The following is a 21097-nucleotide window of genomic DNA, read 5'->3' as shown; positions in this document are numbered from 1 at the left end:
AAGATATCCTGGAGTTCCCATCGTGGCCCAGGGGAAACGAATCCAACCAGGAACCATGAGGCTGTGGGTTTGATTCCCGGTCTCGCTCAGTGGGTTAAGAATCCAGTGTTGAAAAAAAAAAAAACCTACTGTGGTGTAGGTCACAGACGCGGCTCGGATCTGGCGTTGCTGTGACTGTGGTGGAGGCCGGCAGCTGTAGCTCCGATTCAACCCCTGGCCTGGGAACCTCCATATGCCCCAGGTGCAGCCCTAAAAAGGCAAAAGCCAAAAAAAAAAAAAAAAAGATATCCTACTCCAGAAAACAAAGAGGAGGCCTCATAAAGACAGGAGGAGGGGGGATTATGTGATATAAACAATCCCAACCCCGCCAGGCAGGCAGCCCGCAGACTGGAAAGCAACTGTCGCAGAGGCTCACCCACAAGAGCGAGAGTTCTGAGCCCCACGTCAGGTTCCCACGCCTGAAGATCTGGCGTCGGGAGGAGGAGCCCATGGAGCATTTGGCCTTGAGAGCAGTGGAGGAAGGACACTGGAGTCAAAGGTCTCGGGAACAGTCATCAATGTGACCTCCTCTAGAGGGGGCTGTTTTGGAAAAGTCTACCCCCACCCATTTATGGCCGAGAAACCCCAGGCCAGACAATAAACCAGGTGGGAACACAGCCCCACCCATCAGCAAACAGGCTGCCTAAAGACCCCCCAGGCACAGAGCCACCTTCATCCCATCCAGAGACAGAGCCCCACCCACCAGAGGGACAGGAATCGGCGCCACCCACCAGGGGGCAGGCGGCACTCCCTCCCTTCAGGAAGCCTGCAGCAAGCCCCCCTACCAACTTCAGCCACACGGCAGGGGGACCGACACCAGAAGCAAGAGAGGCAACAACCCCATTGTCGGCAGAAAGGAGAGCACCCAAAATCTATACACAGTGAAAAGGCAGAGAATTGTGCCTGAGCTAAGAGAACAACCCACCCCCCTCAAGAAAAACAGCTAAGTGATCTGGAGATCACTGACCTCCATGAAAAAGACTTTAGACTGATGGTCATAAAGATGATTCAAGATCTTGGAAATTAACTGGAGGCAAAGTTTGATAAATTATAACAAACACTGCGCAAAGACATAGAAGATTTAAGGATTAAGCAAGAAGAGATGCAAAATACAGTAAGTGAAATAAAAAAATACACTAGAAGGAACCAACAGCATAATACAGGAGGCAGAAGAACAAACAAGTGAGATGGAAGACAGACTAGCAGAAATCATGGACGCGGAAGAAAAAAGACTGAAAAGAAGTGAAGACAGTCTAAGAGAACTCTGGGACAGTGTTAAACGCACCTGCATCTGTCGTCAAAAGGAGAAGAGAGAGAGAGAGAAGGGGCCAAAGGAAGCATTTAAAGAGATAATAGCCAACGCTTCCCTACCATGGGAAATGAATCCCTCACTCAAATGCAAGAAGCACAAGTACCGTATAAAATATATTCATCAAACAGAACAAAATTAAAGACAAAGAAAAAGTACTGAAAGTGGCTAGGGAAAAACAAACAACATACACGGAACCGATAAGGTTCTCGGCAGATGTTTCAGCAGAAACTTTGAAGGTCAGAAGGGAGGGGCATGATATACTTAACATGATGCAAGGAAAAAACCTCCAACCAATATTACTCTACCCAGCAAGGCTCTCATTCAGATTTGAAGGAGAAATCCAAAGCTTTCAAGACAAGCAAAAACTAAGAGAATTCAGCATCACAAAACCAGCTTTACAACAAATACTAAAGGAACTTCTCCAGGTGGAAAAGAAAAGGCCACAACTAGAAACAAAAACAATACAAATGACGAGGCTCCCCAGCGAAGTCACACAGACAGTAAAAGCAGGAAGTCATCCCCACACAGACACGCCACCAAAACCGGAAATCCTGAGACGAGGAGGGTACAAACGCAGGATGCTGGAAAGGCACTTGCAGGTAAGAGACCAACAACTGAAAACAATCATATTGATCTACATATATCATATATACATATTCCTCTATCAAAACTTCATGGAAGAGTTCCCACCGTGGCACAGTGGTTAATGAATCTGACTAGGAACCATGAGGTTGCAGGTTTGGTCCCTGGCCTTGCTCAGTGGGTTAAGGATCCGGCGTTGCCGTGAGCTGTGGTGTAGGTTGCAGACGCAGCTCAGATCCTGCGTTGCTGTGGCTCTGGTGAAGGCCAGTGGCTATAGCTCTGATCCGACCTCTAGCCTGGGAACCTCCATATGCCGTGGGAGCAGCCCTGCAAACCAAAAATCTATATAAGATACACACACAAATAAGAAAGAGCAATCCAAACACAACACTAAAGACAGTCATCACACATGCACCCGCATGTTCACTGCAGCACTATTCACAAGAGCCAGGACATGGAAACAACCCAAATGTCCATCAACACATGACTGGATTCGGAAGATGTGGTATATATACACAATGGAATACTACTTAGCCATAAAAAAGAATGACATAATGCCATTTGCAGCAACATGGATGGAACTAGAGGATCTTATACTGAATGAAATGAGTCATAAAGACAAAGACAAATACCATATGATATCACTTATAACTGGAATCTAATATCCAGCACAAATGAACATCTCCACAGAAAAGAGAATCATGGACTTGGAAAATACACTTGTGGCTGTCCAGTGGGAGAGGGAGGGAGGGGGAGGGATCGGGAGCTTGGGCTTATCAGACACAGCTTAGAGTAGATTTACAAGGAGATTCTGCTGAGTAGCATTGAGAGCTATGTCTAGATACTCATATTGCAACAGAACGAAGGGTGGGGAAAAAATGTAATGTATACATGTAAGGATAACTTGATCCCCATGCTGTACAGTGGGAAAAAATAAAAAAATTAAAAAATAGGTAAAAATAAAATGATAAAAGTGAGGGGAAAAAAAAGGAAAGAAAAGAGAATCATGGACTTGGAGAATAGACTTGTGGTTGCCAAGGGGGAGGGGATGGATGGGAGGATGGGGAGCTTGGGGTTATCAGATGCAAACTATTTCCTTTGGAAGGGATTAAGAATGAGGTCCTGCTGTGTAGTGCTGGGAACTATGTCTGGTCACTTATGATGGAGCACAACAATGGGAGAAAATAGAGTGTGTACATGTACGTGTAACTGGATGGCCATGCTGCACAGTAGAAAAAAACTGTATTGGGGAAATAACAAAGAATTTTTTTTAAAAAGTTAAGATTATAAAAAAAAACATGTGTTAATAAAAATATATATAATGTCAAAAAAAAGTCATCAAACCACAAGAGGGAACAAGGGAAGAAAAAAGACCAACAAAAACAAATCCAAAACAATTAATAAAATGGCAATAAAAACATACATATCAAACATTGCCTTAAATGTAAATGCACCAAATGTTGCATCCAAAAGACAGAGACTGGCTGAATGGATATAAAAACAAGACCCATAGACACGCTGTCTTCAACAGACCCACTTCAGTTCTAGGGACATGTAACAAACTGAAAGTGAGAGGATGGACGAAAATATTCCATGCAAATGGAAATCAAAAGAAAGCTGGAGTAGCACTACTCATATCAGACAAAATTGATGTTAAAACAAAGAATATTGTAAGAGACAAAGAAGGACACTGCATAATGATCAAAGGATCAATCCAAGAAGAAGACATAGCAATTGTAAACATATATGCACTGACCACAGGATCAACTCAGTGTATAAGGCAACTGCTGACAACCTTAAAAAGAGATACTGAGAGTAGTACAGTAATATCAGGAGATTTTAACACCCCACTTAGAGCAATGGACAGATCATCCAGTCAAAAAATCAACAAGGAAACTCAGGCCTTAAATGATGCATTAGACCAGAGGGACTTATCAGATGTTTATAGAGCATTCCATCCAAAAGCAGCAGAATACACATTCTTCTCAAGTGCACACAGAACACTCTCTAGGTAGATGACACTCTGGGCAACAAACCAAGCCTTGGTAAACTTAAGAAAACTGAAATCATACAAAGCATCTTTTCTGACAACACTGTAAGACTAGAAACCAACAATGAGGGGAAAAAAATGCAAGAAATACAAACTCATAGATGGGATTAAGATGGTGGAATAGAAGGACTGGAGCGTAACCTCTCTCCTAAAAACAACAAAATTCACAACTAAAGTCTGAGCACTCTTCACCCAAATGGACCAGAAACCTTAAAAAAGATACCCTACTCCAGAAGAAAAAGAGGAGGACACATCAAGAGGTAGGAGGGGTGATTTCGTGATATAAACAACCCCATACCTCCTGGGTGGGAAGCTCCACAGACTGGAAACTAACTGGTTCACAGAGACTCGCCTACAGGAGTGAGAGTTCTGAGCCACACATCAAATTTTCACATGGGGGGATATGGCATGGGGAGAAAGAGCCCTGGAGCATCTGTCACTGAAGGCCAGTGGGGCATGTGCGCAGGAGCTCCACGGGACTGGGGGAAACGGAGACCCCATTCTTAAAAGGCACACACAGACTTTCACATGCACTGAGTCCCAGGGCAAAGCAAAGTCTCCAAGGGAATCTGAGTCAAACCTGACTGCAGTTCTTGGAGGACATCCTGGGAAAACAGGGGTGAACATGGCTTGTTTTAAGGGAAGGACAATGAAAGCAAAGCTCTTGGGAATATTCAGCAGCTGCCTTTTTCTGGAGGTGGCCATTTTGGGAAAACCCGGCCCCAACCCTCAGTCAGCTCTGAGAAGCCCCAGGGCAAACAACAATCCAAGTGGGATCACAGCCCCACCCCTCAGTAAACAGGCTACCTAAAGACCCCTCAGGCACACAGCAGCCTCTAATCCCATCCAGAGACTAAGCCCCACCCACCATAGGGATTAGAATCGGCTCCACCTACCAAGGGGCAGGCATCAGCTCCTTCCATCAGGAAGCCTACAGCAAGCCCCCCATACCTACTTCAGCCACAGAGGAGCAGACGTCAGAAGTAAGAGAGGCTACAACTCTATTATCTGTAAAAAGGTCACCACACCAAAAACCTATAAAAATGAAAAGACAGAGAACTATAATTCAGACAAGGGAGAAAGGAAAAATCCCAGAAAAACAGCTAAGCGAGGAGGAGATTCTCAGCCTCCAGGAAAAAGACTTTAGATTGTTGATGCTGGAGATGATGCAAGACATTGGAAGTAAACTGGAGGCAAAGATGGATAACTTACAGGAAACACTGACCAAAGAGATACAAGATATAAAACTTAAACAAGAGATGCAAAATACAATAACTGAAATAAAAACTTCACTAGAAGCAGCTAACAGCAGAATATAGGAGGCAGAAGAACGAATAAGCGAGGTGGAGGACAGATGAGTGGAAATTACAGATGCAGAACAGAAAAGAGAAAAAAGATTGAAAACAAATGAGAGTCTCAGAGAACTCTGGGACAACGTTAAACACACCAACATCCGTATTATAGGGGTGCCAGAAGGAGAAGAGAGAGAGAAGGGGACAGAAAAAATATCCCAAGAGATAATAGCCGAAAACTTCCCTCGCATGGGAAAGGAATCACTCACTCAAATCCAGGAAGCACAACGAGTACCATATAAAATAAACCCAAGGAGGAACACCCCGAGACACATACTAATCAAACTGACTAAAATTAAAGACAAACAGAAAATCTTGAAAGCAGCTAGGGAAAAGAAACAAATAACATACAGGGAATCCTGATAAGGTTATCGGCAGATTTTTCAACATAAACTCTGCAGGCCAGAAAGGAGTGGCATGATATACTCAAAGCGATGAAAGGAAAAAACCTCCAACCAAGATTACTCTACCCAGCAAGGCTCTCATTCAGATTTGAAGGAGAAATCAAAACCTTCACAGATAAGCAAAAGCTGAGAGAATTCAGCAACACTAAACCGGCCTTACAACAAATACTAAAGGAACTTCTACAGGCAGAAAAGAACAAGAGAAGAAGGAAAGAAAAAAAGACCAGCAAAAACAAATCCAAAGTAATTAATAAAATGGCAATAAGAACATACATATCAATAATTACCTTAAATAATGGACTAAATGCCCCAACCAAAAGACAGAGACTGGCAGAATGGATACAAAAACAAGACCCACATATATCCTGTCTTCAAGAGACCCACTTCACTTCTAGGGACACATACAAATTCAAAGTGAGAGGATGGAAGAAAATATTTCATGCAAACGGAGATCAAAAGAAAGCTGGAGTAGCAATACTCACATCAGACAAAATAGACTTTAAAATGAAGAATATGTTAAGGGACAAAGAAGGACATTACATAATGATCAAAGGATCAATCCAAGAAAATGATATAACAATTTTAAATATATACACACCCAACACAGGTTCACCACAATATATAAGGCAACTGCTAACAACCTTAAAAGGAAAAATCGACAATAACACAATAATAGTGGGGGACTTTAACACCCCACTTACAGCAATGGACAGATCAACCAGACAGAAAATCAATAAGGAAACACAGGCCCTGAATGAAGCATTAAACAAGATAGACTTAATAGGTATTTATAGGACATTTCATCTAAAAGCAACAGAATACACATTCTTCTCAAGTGCACACAGAACACTCTCTAAGGTTGATCACATCCTGGGCTACAAGTCCAACCTCGGTAACTTTAAGAAAACTGAAATCATATCAAGCATCTTTTCCAATCACAACGCTATACGACTGGAAATCAACAACAAGAAAAAAACTGCAAAAAACACAAACATGTGGAGACTCAACAACATGCTACTAAACAACCAATGGATCACTGAAGAAATCAAAGAGGAAATTAAAAAATACCTAGCAGCAAATGACAATGAATACACAACACTCCAGAACCTATGGGATGCAGCAAAAGCAGTTCTAAGAGGTAAGTTTATACCAATACAAGCCCACCTCAGGAAACAAGAAAAAGCCCAAATAAACAAGCTAACTTTGCATCTCAAGCAGCTCAACAAAGAACAGACAAGACCTAAAGTTAGTAGAAGGAAAGAAATCATAAAGATCAGAGCAGCAATCAATGAAATAGAAACAAAGAAAATCATAGAAAAGATCAATGAAACGAAAAGCTGGTTCTTTGAAAAGATCAACAAAATTGATAAACCCCTACCCAGACTTATCAAGCAAAAAAAGAGAGAGGACTCAAATCAATAATATTAGAAATGAAAGGGGAGAAGTAACAACGGACATCACAGGAATACAAAGGATCACAAGAGACTACTACATGCAACTACACGTCAATAAAATGAAAAACCTAGAAGAAATGGACAAATGCTTAGAAAAGTACAGTCTTCCACGACTAAATCAAAACGAAATAGAAAAGATGAATGGACCAATCACAAGAACTGAAATTGAAACTGTGATTTAAAAACTTCCAACAAACAAAATTCCAGGACCAGATGGCTTCATAGGTGAATCCTATCAAACATTTAGAGAAGAGCTAAAACCTCTCCTTCTGAAACTATTTCAAAAAATTGCAGAGAAAGGAATACTCCCAAACTCATTCTATGAGGCCACCATCACCCTGGTACCAAAACCAGACAAAGATTCCACAAAAAAAGAAAACTACAGGCCAATTTCACTGATGAACATTGATGCAAAAACCCTCAACAAAATGCTAGCAAAGCACATCCAACAATGCATTAAAAGGATTGCACATCGTGATCAAGTGGGATTTATCCCAGGGATGCAAGGGTCCTTCAATATCCACAAATCCATCAGTGTGATATACCACATTAACACACTGAAGAATAAAAACCATATGATCCTCTCAATAGATGCAGAAAAAACCTTTGACAAAATCCAACACTCATTTCTGATAAAAACCCTTCAGAAAGTGGGCATAATGGGAACCTACCTCAACATGATAAAGGCCATATACGACAAACCCACAGCGAACATCATTCTCAATGGTAAAAAGCTGAAAGAATTCCCACTGAGATCAGGAACAAGACAAGGATGTCCACTCTTGCCACTACTCTTCAACATGGTTCTGGAAGTCCTAGCCACAGCAATCAGAGAAGTAAAAGAAATAAAAGGAATCCAAATTGGAAAGGAAGAAGTAAAACTATCCCTATTTGCAGATGACATGATACTATACCTAGAGAATCCTAAGGACTCTACCAGAAAACTGTTAGAGCTCATCCATGAATTTGGCAAAGTTGCAGGATACAAAATTAATACACAGAAATCGACAGCATTTCTATACACTAACAATGAAAGAGCAGAAAAAGAAATTAGGGAAGCAATTCCGTTTACCATCACATCCAAAAGAATAAAATACCTAGGAGTAAACCTACCTAAAGAGACAAAAGACCTGTACTCTGAAAACTATAAGCCACTGATGAAAGAAATCAAAGATGACAGAAACAGATGGAAAGATACACCATGCTCGGGGATTGCAAGAGTTAATATTATCAAAATGACTATACTACCTCAGGCAATCTACAGATTCAACGCAATCCCTATCAAACTACCAAGGACATTTTTCACAGAACTCGAACAAAATATTTTAAAGTTTGTTTGGAAGCACAAAAGACCCAGAGTAGCCAAAGACATCCTGAAAAAGAAAAATGGAGCTGGAGGAATCAGGCTCCCAGACTTCAGACTATACTACAAGGCAACAATCATCAAAACTGCATGGTACTGGCACAAAGACAGAAATATAGATCAGTGGAACAGGATAGAAAGCCCAGAATTCAACCCAAGCACCTGCAGCCAACTCATCTATGACAAAGGAGGCAAGGATATACAATAGAGAAAGGACAGCTTGTTCAATAAGTGGTGCTGGGAAAACTGGACAGCCACATGGAAAAGAATGAAATTACAACACTCCTTAACACCATACACAAAAATAAACTCCAAATGGATTAAAGACCTAGATATAAGACCAGACACTATAAAACCCTTAGAGGAAAACATAGGCCAAACACTCTCTGACATAAACAATAGCAATATCGTCTCAGATCCACCTTTCAGAGTATTGACAACAAAAACAAAAATAAACAAATGGGACCTAATCAAACTTCAAAGTTTCTGCACAGCAATGGAAACCCTAAACAACACAAAAAGACAACCCACAGAATGGGAGAAAATCTTTGCAAGTGAATCGACGGACAAGGGATTCATCTCCAAAATTTATAAACAACTTCTGTAGCTCCATACCAAAAAAACAAGCCTATCAAAAAATGGGCAGAAGATCTTAAACAGACAGTTCTCCAAAGAAGACATACAGATGGCCAAGAAACACATGAAAGGATGTTCAACATCACTCATTATTAGAGAGATGCAAATCAAAACCACAATGAGGTACCACCTTACACCAGCCAGAATGGCCATCATCAAAAAGTCTACAAATAATAAGTGCTGGAGAGGGTGTGGAGAAAAAGGAACCCTAGTACACTGTTGGTGGGATTTTAAGTTGGTGCAACCACTGTGGAAAGCAGTATGGAGATTCCTCAGAAAACTAAACATAGAACTACCATTTGATGCAGCAATCCCACTCCTGGGCATCTACCCAGAGAAAACCATGACTCGCAAAGACACATGTACTCCAATGTTCATTGCGGCACTATTTACAACAGCCAAGACATGGAAACAACCTAAATGTTCATCGACGGAGTGGATCCAGAAGATGTGGTCCATATACACAATGGAATATTACCCAGCCATTAAAAAGAACGAACTACCAGCATTTTCAGCAACATGGATGGACCTAGAAATTATCATGCTAAGTGAAGTCAGCCATACAATGGATTGTATGAATCCATCAAATGCTTTCACTGACATGTAGAATCTGAAAGAAGGACAGACTGAACTTCTTTGCAGAACTGACTCACAGACATTGAAAAACTTATGGTCTCCAGAGGAGACAGTTTGGGGGGTGGGGGGATATGCTTGGGCCGTGGGATGGAAATCCTGTGAAATCAGATTGTTATGATCATTATACAACTGCAGATGTGATAAATTCATTTGAGTATTAAAAAAAAAAAAAGAATTACAAACACGCGAAGAATTACAAACAACATGCTACTAAATGACCAATGGATCATTGGAGAAATCAAAGAGGAAATTAAAAAATATCTAGAAGCAAATGACAAGAAGAATGCAACAATCCAGAAGCTATGGTATGCAGCAAAAGCAGTTCAAAGAGGGAAGTTTGTAGCCAATACAAGCCTACCTCAGCAAACAAGAAAAGGCTCAAGTGAAAAACCTAACTCTACACCTCAAGCAACTAGAGAGAGAAGAACAGACAAAACCCAAAGTTAGCATAAAGATCACAGCAGAAATTAATGAAATAGAAATGAAGAAAACTATAGAAAAGACCAATGAAACTAAAAGCTAGTTCTGTGAAAAGATCAACAAAATTGATAAACCCTTAGCCAGAGTCACCAAGAAAAAAGAGATGACTCAGATCAATAAAACTAGAAATGAAAGAGGAGAAGTTACAACAGACGTCACAGAAATACAAAGGATCCTACAAGACTACTACTAGCAACTATGCCAATAAAACAAAAAACTTAGAAGAAATGGACACATTCTTAGAGAAGTATCATCTTCCAAGACTAAACCAAGATGACACAAAAAAGATGAATGGATCAATCACAAGTATCGAATTGGAACTGTGATTAAAAAACTTCCAAGAAGTTCCTGTTGTGGTGCAGCAGAAATGAATCCAACTAGGAATCATGAGGTTTCCGGTTCGACACCTGGGCTTGCTCAGTGGCTTAATGATCCGGCGCTGCTGTGAACTGCAGTGTAGATCACAAATGCAGCATAGATCACAAATGCAGCTTGGATCCAGCACTGCTGTGCCTCTGGCCTTGGTGAGCAGCTACAGCTCTGATTCGACCCCTAGCCTGAGAACCTTCATAAACCATGGGTGTGGCCCTAAGAAAATATGAAAAAAAAAAACCTTAAAAAAAAAAGAAAGGCGGAGTTCCCGTCATGGCACAGTGGTTAACGAATCCGACTAGGAACCATGGGGTTGTGGGTTCGGTCCCTGCCCTTGCTCAGTGGGTTAAGGATCCGGCATTGCCGTGGGCTGTGGTGTAGGTCAGAGACGCAGCTCGGATCCCGTGTTGCTGTGGCTCTGGCGTAGGCCGGTGGCTACAGCTCCGATCAGACCCCTAGCCTGGGAACCTCCATGTACCGTGGCAGCGGCCCAAGAAATAGCAAAAAGACAAAAAAAAAAAAGGCAAAAAAACCTTTCAAGAAAAAAAGTCCAGGGCCAGATGGCCTCACAGGTGAATTCTATCAAACTTTCAGAGAAGAGTTAATGCCTATCCTCCTGAAACTACTCCAAAAAATTGCAGAGGAAGAAACACTCCCAAACTCATTCTATGAGGCCACCATCACCCTGACACAAAAAACAGACAAAGATACCACAAAAAAAGAAAATTACTGGCCAGTATCACTGATGAACACAGATGCAAAAATCCTCAACAAAATACAGCAAAACAAATCCAGCAATGCAGTAAAAGGATCATACACCATGATCAAGTGGGATTCATCCCAGGAATGCAAGGATTTTTTAATATCTGCAAATCAATTAGTGTGACACACCACATTAACAAACTCAAGAATAAAAACCATATCCTTTCAACAGATGTGTAGAAAAAGCTTTCAACAAAATCCAACACCCATTTCTGACAAAAACCCTCCAGGAAGTGGGCATAGCGGGAACCTACCTCAACATAATCAAGGCCACATATGACATACCCACAGCTATCATCATTCTCAATGGTGAAAAGCTGCAAGAAATCTTGCTAAGATCAGGAACAAGACAAGGATGTCTGCTCTTGCCACTACTATTCAACACAAATTGGAAATCACAGCCACAGCAATCAGAGAAGAAAAAATAAATAAATAAAAGGGATCCAAATAGCAAAGGAACAAGTAAGAAAACTATCACTGTTTACAAATGACATGATACTATACCTAGAAAATCCTAGACTTTACCAGAAAATAGTTAGAGCTCGTCAGTGAATTTGGTAAAGGTGCAGGATACGAAATTAACACACAGAAATCAACTGCATTTCTAATGCTAACAATGAAAGATCAGAAAGAGAAATTAGGGAAACAATCCCATTTGCCATCACATCAAAAAGAATAAAATACTGGAGTTCCCATCGTGGCCCAGTGGTTAAAGAATTCGACTAGGAACTATGAGGTTGCGGGTTCCATCCCTGGCCTTGCTTAGTGGGTTAAGGACCTGGCATTGCCTTGAGCTGTGGTGCAGGTCGCAGATGCGGCTCAGATCCCACGTTACTGTGGCTGTGGCGTAGGCTGGTGGGTACAGCTCCCATTAGACCCCTAGTCTGGGAACCTCCATATGCTGCGGGAACAGCCCTAGAAAAGGCAAAAAGACCAAAAAATAAAATAAAATACCCAGGAGTAATCCAACCTCAAGAGACAAAAGACCTGTACTTTGAAAATCACAAAACGCTCATGAAGGAAATCAAAGATGATAGAAACAGGAGTTCCCATCGTGGTACAGTGGTTAACGAATTCAACTAGGAACCGTAAGGTTGCGGGTTCGGTCCCTGGCCTTGCTCAGTGGGTTAACGATCCGGCGTTGCCGTGAGCTGTGGTGTAGGTTGCAGACGCGGCTCGGATCCCGCGTTGCTGTGGCTCTGGTGTAGGCCAGTGGCTACAGCTCCGATTAGACCCCTAGCCTGGAAATCTCCATATGCCGCAGGTGCAGCCCAAAGAAATAGCAAAAAGACAAAAAAAAAAAAAGATGATAGAAACAGATGAAAAGACATATGGTGTCCTTGAATTGGAAGAATCAATATTGTCAAATTGACTACACTACCCAAGGCAATCTACAGATTCAATGCAATCCCCAGCAAATAAACTACAAAGGACATTTTTCACAGAACTAGAATGAAATATTTTAAAGTCTGTTTGGGATTTCCCATCGTGGCTCAGTACTAAGGAACCTGACTGGTATCCATGAGGATGTGGGTTCAATTCATGGCCTCACTCGGGGGTTAAGGGTCCAGAGCTGCCGTGAGGGAAAGTCTGACGTCAGGCCAGACCACATCAATTAAGAGGGGAGGAGTTCCACAGGTCCCATCATGGGGCAGCTGAAACAAATATAACTAGGAACCAGGAGGTGGCAGGTTCGATCCCTGGCCTCGCTCAGTGGGTTAAGAATCCAGTGCCGCCGTGAGCTGTGGTATAGGTCACAGACGTGGCTCAGATCCCATGTTGCTGTGGCTGTGGTGTAGGCTGGCAACTGCAGCCCCAATTTGACCCCTAGCCTGGGAACTTCCATATGCTGAAGGTGCAGCCCTAAAAAGACAAAAAAAAAAAAAAAAAGTCTGTTTGGAAGCACAAAAGACCCAGAATAGCTAAAGCAATCCTAAGAAAAATCAAGCTGGGTGAATCAGGCTCCCTGGCTTCAGACTATACTACAAAGTTACAGTCATCAATTCAGTGTGGTACTGGCACAAAAACAGAAATCTAGATGATTGGAGGAGGACAGAAAGCCCAGAATTAAACCCATGCACCTATGGTTAACAAAGCGATGACAAAGGAGGCAAGAATACACAACGAAAAAAAGACAGTCCCTTCAATAAGTGGTGCTGGGAAAACTGGACAGCCACATGGAAAAGAATGAAACTAGAACACTTCCTAACACCATACACAAAAATAAACTCCAAATCGATTAAAGACCTAAATACAAGATACCGTAAAGCTCTTAGAGGAAAACATAGGCCAAACACTCTCTGACATAAACCACAGCAATATCTTCTCAGATCCACTTCCTAGAATAATGACAATAAAATAAAAAACAAACGGACCTAATTGAACTTAAAAATTTCTGCACAACAAAGTGAACCCTAAACAAATGAAAAGACAACACACAGAATGGGAGAAAATCTTTGCAAATGAAGCAAGTGACAAGGGATGAATCTGCAAAATGTATACACACCTGCTCTAGCTCCATATCAAAAAAACAACTCCATCAAAAAATGTGCAGAATATCTAAACACAATTCTCTAAAGCAGAGACACGGATGGCCAAGTAACACATGAAAAGATGTTCAACATCACTCCTTACCAGGGAAAGGCGAATCAAAACTACTATGAGGTACCACCTTACACCAGCCAGAATGGCCATCATCAAAAAGTCTACAAACAATAAATGCTGCAGAGGGTGTGGAGTAAAAGAAACCCTCCTACACTTGGTGGGAATGTAAATTGGTGCAGCTACTATGGAAAACAGTATGGAGATTCCTCAAGAAACTAGAATGACCACATGATCCAGCAACCCCACTCCTGGGCGTCTATCCAGAGAAAACCATGACTCGGAAATATACACGTACCCCAATGTTCACTGCAGCACTGCCTACAGTAGCCAAGACGTGGAAACAACCTAAATGTCCATCGACAGACGAGTGGATCCAGAAGATGTGGTACCAACACACGTGGAATATTACTCAGCCATAAATAGGAATGAAATAATGGCATTTGCAGCAACAAGGATGGACCTAGAAATTATCAGGCTCAGTGGAGTCAGTCAGACAGTGAGACCTAACTGTCACATGCTCTCACTTACATGCAGAATCTGAAAAACGGATACAATGAACTTTGCACAACAGAAACTCACGCAGGCTTTGAAAAATTTATGGCTACCAAAGGAGACAGGGTGTGGGGGGAGAGGGATGGGCTGGGGTTTGGAATCGAAGTGCTGAAAACGTTGTGACGATAGCTGTACAACTAGCAATATGATAAAGTCAATGGAATTTTAAAAAATAAAAATAAACACTCTTGGTATCAACATGCACAAAATATTTCCCGGGTTTTAAAAACCGAATGAATGAATGAGGAAACAAAACCAGAAGAGCCTGTGGCTGTAGGACCTGGAAACCACTACTGGGCTTAAGAGAGAGGTCAGGGGGGTGCAGGTGACCCCTACCCCCCCCCCCCGCGCTGGCGCCCGAGCAGCCAGATTCCAGAGCAGGAAACACTCTTCCGGACCCTGCGCCCAGGAGCCCCGCCCTGCCGGGCACTGGCCATTCCACCCCCTCCCCACGTCCCCTCAAGGCCCCTCCTGTTCTGTGAACCGGCCTGCACTCGCCCGCCCACCCGGCCGGGACCGGGGGCCCAGTGCTCAGATGCGCTCCCGCGGGCTGAGCGGGCTGCTGTGTGGGTTCCTTTCCAACGCAAATCCCCGTGTGCTGCAAAGGGTTCCCGCCCTCCTCGGCTTCCCATCCACACCAGCACAGCCCCAAGGAAGGACCGGCTTTGACTGGCCCGCGAAAGTGCCCTCTGGGGCCCTGGAATGTCGGGCCTGGCGGGCTCTCTGTTTACCTGGGGCTGTGGGCCACCCTGCATAGGGACACTGTGACGCCTGGTGGGCCCAGGCCTGGTGGCATCAGCTTGGCCTCTGCAGGGCTGGACACTGAGGTCACCCGCTCCTGCGACCCCACCCCCGGGAAAAGGCCAGATGCCGAGGCTTGGGTGACTTTCCCGGTTGGCAGCACTGTGACACGGCGCGCATGGCCCCGAGTCCCGCCACACGTGGTGGCTGGGAGAAGGCAGCACGTCAGCACTCCAGTGGGGGCGGGGCGGGGAGGGGGCGCGGCTGGAAGCGAGAGCGGGGTCTCCCCGGACCCGCCCCCGCCTTGCTCCTGTGCTGGCGGCGAAAACCGCAACCCTTCGGGGTCAGGCGCCGGAGCTGCTGAGCGCCGTGAGTCCTTCCACCGATCCCCGCGCCTGTGGCTGTTCCCCGGGTCACCGCAGCCTCGGCCCGGGTGGTGGGTGAGCGTACCTCGGGGTGAAACTGCTGCTCCGTGCGCGAGTGGCAGTACTGACAGCTGTCCCCACTTTCGCAGCGGGAGGGCTCGCCCCACTCGTCGCCGTGCTTCACGCTGGGGCAGGGGGTGGACCTGCGGGACAAGGAGGAGTCAGCGGAGGATAGGCTGTGCTCCGGCCACCGGGGCCGCCCTCCGCGCTGGGGTCACGGCCAGTGGCCCTGAAGCGCCAGCACGTGCCTCACCAGGACAGGCGAGGAAGCGGCAGCACGGACAGAGGCCCGGCAGCCTGAGGAGCCCGTTTTATTTTCCACAAAACACAGCAAGTCTGAGTCAGAGCCACCTAGGCCGCTGGGACCAGCACCTCGGGGACGCAGCCAGACGCCCTCAGCGGGAGCGCACAGCACACCCCGTCTCCCAGCAAGACTGTTCCAAAGCTGAACGTGAGCCGTCTGGTCCCGCAACGTGAAAACCCCACAACCAATACCCTCCACCCCCGGGACCTCCACCAGCTCCACCGCAGCGCGGTTCGTTTTCAAACTTCCCTCTGAGGAGTTCCCGTGGTGGCACAGCGGACACAAATGCGACGAGGAGCCATGAGGTTGCAGGTTCCATCCCCGGCCTCGCTCCGCAGGTTAAGAATCCAGCGTTGCCGTGAGCTCACGAAGATGTGGCTCAGATCTTAACATGGCTGCGGCTGTGGTGCAGGCTGGCAGTTGTAGCTCCAATTGGACCCCTAGCCTGGAAACGTGCATATGCCGCGAGCACGGCCCTAAAAAAAATTTAAAATAAAATAAAATATCCTCTGGGAAAAAGGGCTTTATTTATTTATTTATTTATTTTAATTTTCTATCCCTTCAACACACAGTAAGTTCACTTTCTCTTCTCCAGGTGACATCTGGAGGTTCTTTGTCCCTTTGCTCCAAAACTACTCGGAGGAATGGCGACGGCCATGGGCCCACCCTTTCCACTTGAAAGTTCGGGCTCTTTTGGGCATGCGAAGCGGCATCAACTGACCAGAGTGGCTCTTCCCTCAAAGAACAACCACACGCAGAGCTTGGGACCCAAAGGAGCCAGGGACAGCCCAGGGGCACAGGCGCCAGCACCCACCACCCCTCAGTGCTGTGTCCATCCAAACCCTTGGCAGAGGTGGGCACCCTGGTGAGGGCAGCTGGAGCGCAGAGGAGATGGCCTTGGAAGAGAGACTAGGGCTGCCTGGCGTGCAACCCGGGGCGGGGGCGGCAAACCCACCAGCCTGAGGACATCAGGCCGTGGGTCCTGGGACTGAGCCTGGCAAGGCTGTCTGGCCAGCAGGGGCACACAGGTCAGAGGAGGGAGGCCGAGGGGGAAACACATGAGCCATGCCCTCACTGCACCTGCCACGCGGGCACTGGCTGGCTGGGCTCCAGATCCTCCAAAGGGACAAGGGGAGCAGCTGCTGCCTGAGACAGGGCTGTGTGTGCAAGTGCAGAGGGCACCCTGGGCTGGGCCTGCGCCCCCAAAATCGACAGGGCCCGGCGGCGCCCGAGGTGCAGGCTCACCTGTACGGGAACCGCCGGGGGTCCCGGCGTCGGTCGCGGCTGTTGTGGAAGTGCGGACACGCGTAGCCCTGGCGGCACAGGCGCGGTGGCTTGGGGCACTGCTCCGTCTTGTAGCTGCCCAGCACGAAGTTGGTGTCTGAAAAAGAGGGTCCCACGCGGGCTCCCAGCAGCCACACAGCGAAAAGGCGACCCTCGCAGACGACAGACATCGAGTCAGGCCCCTCGGCTACACGAAGGAGCTAAGCGCGGGGACGCGCGGCGACGCGGGTGAGCACGAACACGACGCTCGGCGAGTCAAGCAGCACAGGGACACACGCCGTGTGATGCCACTGAGAAGACACAACCCGAATAGGCGAAGGCACAGACAGGACGGGACGAGCGGGCGTCGGCGCAGGGCCGGAGGCCAGACGACGAACCAGACGCAAGGGACGGCCGCCCAACACTGCACACGACTGAAGCCCAGATACACTGCAGAATGGGTCGGTTTAACCCCAACGTCCGTGGCGGACTCTGGGTGCCACTGACACGACAGAGCAGGCTTGCGGGCTGTGACAAAGGTCCCGTGGCAGTCATGGTGCCGCGTGCATGGGCGGCGGGGACGGGAGAACTCCCTGGACTTAACGCAGCGTGGAACCCAGCACTTCTCAAAAAAACAGTCTGTTTTAAAAGGCCGCTATCATGTTACCTGAATTTTATCTCAAAGCAAAAATCAAACAAAGCCGCCAGGGGTCATTTAAAAGCCGTCATCGAAGAGAGAAGATTCTTAGAAACCCCGTCCGTTCTCGGGCTGGTTAGCGACTGGCCCCCTTTTCACAAGCGCCGCTGTCTCTAGTTACACCCCCTGGGGGGGGGGGTACCCAGGCAGCAGCGGAGAGTGAGCGGTGCAGGCCCAGGCCCCGCGATCCAGCCATGCCAGGCTCCTAATTGCTGATTAAAGGATGGGGAAGTTAACCACGAAGCAGCACAGGGAGGGAGAGATCCAGGAGTCTGAACAGAAAAGACGATTTTAAGAAAATAAAAATCGTAAAGTATTTTTTTCTTCTTCGGGCCACACCTGCGGCATCTGGAGGTTTCCAGGATAGGGGTCCAATCGGAGCTGCTGCTGCCGGCCTACACCACAGCCACAGCCACGCGGGACCCCAACCGACTGAGCGAGGCCAGGGATCGAACCCGCATCCTCATGGGTACTAGTTGGGGTCTTAAACTGCTGAGCCCCAACTGTCCTTTCTATCAGGTGAGGTCATTTCGACTGGAGAGTCGGAGCCGACCCCTAACCTACTCCTGCTTGCTGGGCACGTCTGGGGTAATCCACCGGCCCCATCTTGAACACCACCACTGAGCTGGGATGAGCCAGTCCCCATCGGCTGCCGGGCCGCTGGCGCTCTGCGTGCCCTCTGGCGGCCATGCTCTCTAATGATGACTCAGAGCCCTGCCTCCTGCTGAGCAAACCCATGGATGGACCGCCCTTGCAGGGCACACCTGGCCGCCCGTGGCCATCCTCCTCTCCCTCCGAGAACCGCCGCGTGCTGCCTTCCAGAGGGCTGTGTCTCTCGCTCTGAGTCCCCTGGGGCTCTCTCCCCACCCCCACGCCATGACTCCGGCCCGCAGCCAACCCCGCTTCGGGTCGGCTCACCTCGAGCCACAAGACCCCGTCTCCAGCTGGAGATGCGCCTGCTCGCCTCGAGCCACAAGACCCCATTTCAGCGAATGGCGAATGCAAGGGAGACCTGGGAAGAAATTCCAGAGCTGGACCCGGGGACAAGCACAGCCACCAACACCGGGGCCACGCATGCCCACGCCGCTCAGTGCCCAGGCACTGCTCTGCTCACGCCACCCCCGACAAAAGTCTGCCTCAAGACAGATGCCGAGGCCTTTCCCTCCCAGGTTATACCGCTGGAGGATCCAAAGGCATTCGAGACCCCAGCCAACCTGCCAGATCGTGTGGTCTCTGGGCTCCGTGGTCAGCAGGGATGCGACCTCTCCTCGAGAACATACAACACTACAGCCGCCCTCAGGAGAGGCCGTTGGGGCCTGAGAGTCAGAAGCGACCTGCCACTCACGCCGACTCACTGGGCACCTTCCTGGGCGTTTCACCAGTGCCCACCTCCCCTCTGTCTCTGGCACTGGACGTGCCAAGCCCAAGCAGCAGGTGGGCCGCGGCAGGGCTCCTCACCCCCCCGTGGCTCAGAGCTCTGTGGACATTTCAAACCCCGTCCTTCTGCCCCCGGAGGTGGCCGCTCTGTGTGCACAGCTCGCCAGCCCCTGGTTCCTCACTTCCCACCTCTCTGTCTCTGAGAAAGAGCTGAGAGCTTTGGGGTGGGGGGCGCTTCTCTCTCGGAGTCTCCCCTCAGCCCTCTCGGCACCCTATCTGCCACTCGCCTTCAGGTCAATCACCAGGAAACACTCCGACTCAGGTGAGTGACTTTCAATGACGCCAAACACCAGCCGCCCTCAAACGCCACCTCCCGGCCCTGGTTTTACGCCACCCGGCTTTAGGTTAAGAGGCTCCTCTCGGGGGTGCACGAAAGGACCGAGAGACACCAATGCAAGGAGACGGGGGAGATTTTCCCAGGTCCCTCAAGAGACAGGTCACCGGAACGGGCGCAGCCTTCAGACCCTCCGTTCATGACCAGCAGCCCAGCTCGCCTGAGGCCAAACGCCGTGCGAGCGTGAAGCTCAAGCCCACGGCTTGCTTGGGGATTCCGATTTCTGCTTCTGGAGAGGCCAGCGGCAGTCAGATCCCCGAAGGCCTGTCCGACGGTGGGACTGTGGGCTGCTGAGCTCCCAGACAGTGACCCAGGTGGGCACGGAGCAATGTTTCCCTTTGACCGGGTGGGTGTGGACCGGGGGGTCAGCGGCCGCCTGGCACCTACCCCTCCTGGCTAGAAACCTGCTGGGGGCTCCACCACCCCCATCCGGAACCCCATCTCTGAGCCCAGAAGTGCCCGCCAAACGCAGGAGGCTGCCAGGCTTGGCTGGCGCTTCGGCGCCCTCTGGCGGCCGTTCTCTCTAACGACAAGTCAGAGCGGTCGCCCTGCCTCCTGCCTCCGCGCCAAGCCCTGGGCTGCCCTGGGCTGTGCCCCTGAATGCTGACAACGACGCGCCTTCCAGAGGTGGTGTTTCTCTCTCACTGTCGGCCACGGCATCACTCCTCCCTATCCTTCACCACTCTTCTTACTCAGTGAGCCAAACCCACTCCAAATGAGCCTCCCCCCTCTTTTATTTTTCGGTCTTTTTGTCTTTTTAGGGCCGCACCTGTGGCACATGGAGGTTCCCAGGTGAGGGGTCTAATGGGAGCTACCGCTGCCGGCCTACGCCACAGCCACAGCAACACCAGATCCTTAACCCACTGAGTGAGGCCAGGGATCGAACCTGCAACCTCGTGGTTCCTAGTCGGATTTGTTTCCATAATGGGAACTCCGGAACTCCTGCCCTCCTAATTTTCCCTCATCTGTGCACGAAAGAAGGGAGCGGCTAAGAGAAAAGAAAAAGAACGTTTCACAAAATCCGCGAGCGGCAGGTGTCTGGGACGGAACCTCTGCATGGGCGTGTCCACTCAGGACCACCTGGGCCAGTGCTCAATGCCACACACTGTGCCCGCCTGACTCTGGAACACGGCACGCACAATATCCAGTCAACTGTGTCGGAGTTCAGATCTCTGCCTCTGCAGATTCCAAAGGCTGCTGGAACGCATTTGATTTTTTTTGCTTTTTAGGGCCGCATCTGCGGCACATGGAGGTTCCCGGGCTCAGGGTCAAATTGGAGCTGTAGCCACTGGCCTGCA

At 47.8% G+C, this 21097-nt stretch overlaps 1 protein-coding gene across 11 annotated transcripts in view; it reads right to left on the bottom strand.

The window, feature by feature from the left end:
• UNKL (unk like zinc finger) overlaps nucleotides 1-21097 on the bottom strand; it is a 67481-nt gene that overhangs the window by 25584 nt on the left and 20800 nt on the right. For all 11 annotated transcript variants that reach the window (XM_047780999.1, XM_047781000.1, XM_047781001.1 and 8 more), the window contains 2 exons: nucleotides 17314-17449; nucleotides 15790-15907 (listed from right to left, as the gene is read on the bottom strand). In XM_047780999.1, the coding sequence (XP_047636955.1) occupies nucleotides 15790-15907; nucleotides 17314-17449 (254 nt within the window). Of the gene's footprint in view, nucleotides 1-15789; nucleotides 15908-17313; nucleotides 17450-21097 lie in introns of those variants that run through there.

The sequence above is a fragment of the Phacochoerus africanus genome, chromosome 5, assembly GCF_016906955.1.
Source record: "Phacochoerus africanus isolate WHEZ1 chromosome 5, ROS_Pafr_v1, whole genome shotgun sequence".
Taxonomy (NCBI): Eukaryota; Metazoa; Chordata; class Mammalia; order Artiodactyla; family Suidae; genus Phacochoerus; species Phacochoerus africanus.
The sequence above is the reverse complement of the archived record's forward strand: the minus strand, read 5'-3'. Positions and strand labels throughout refer to the sequence as shown.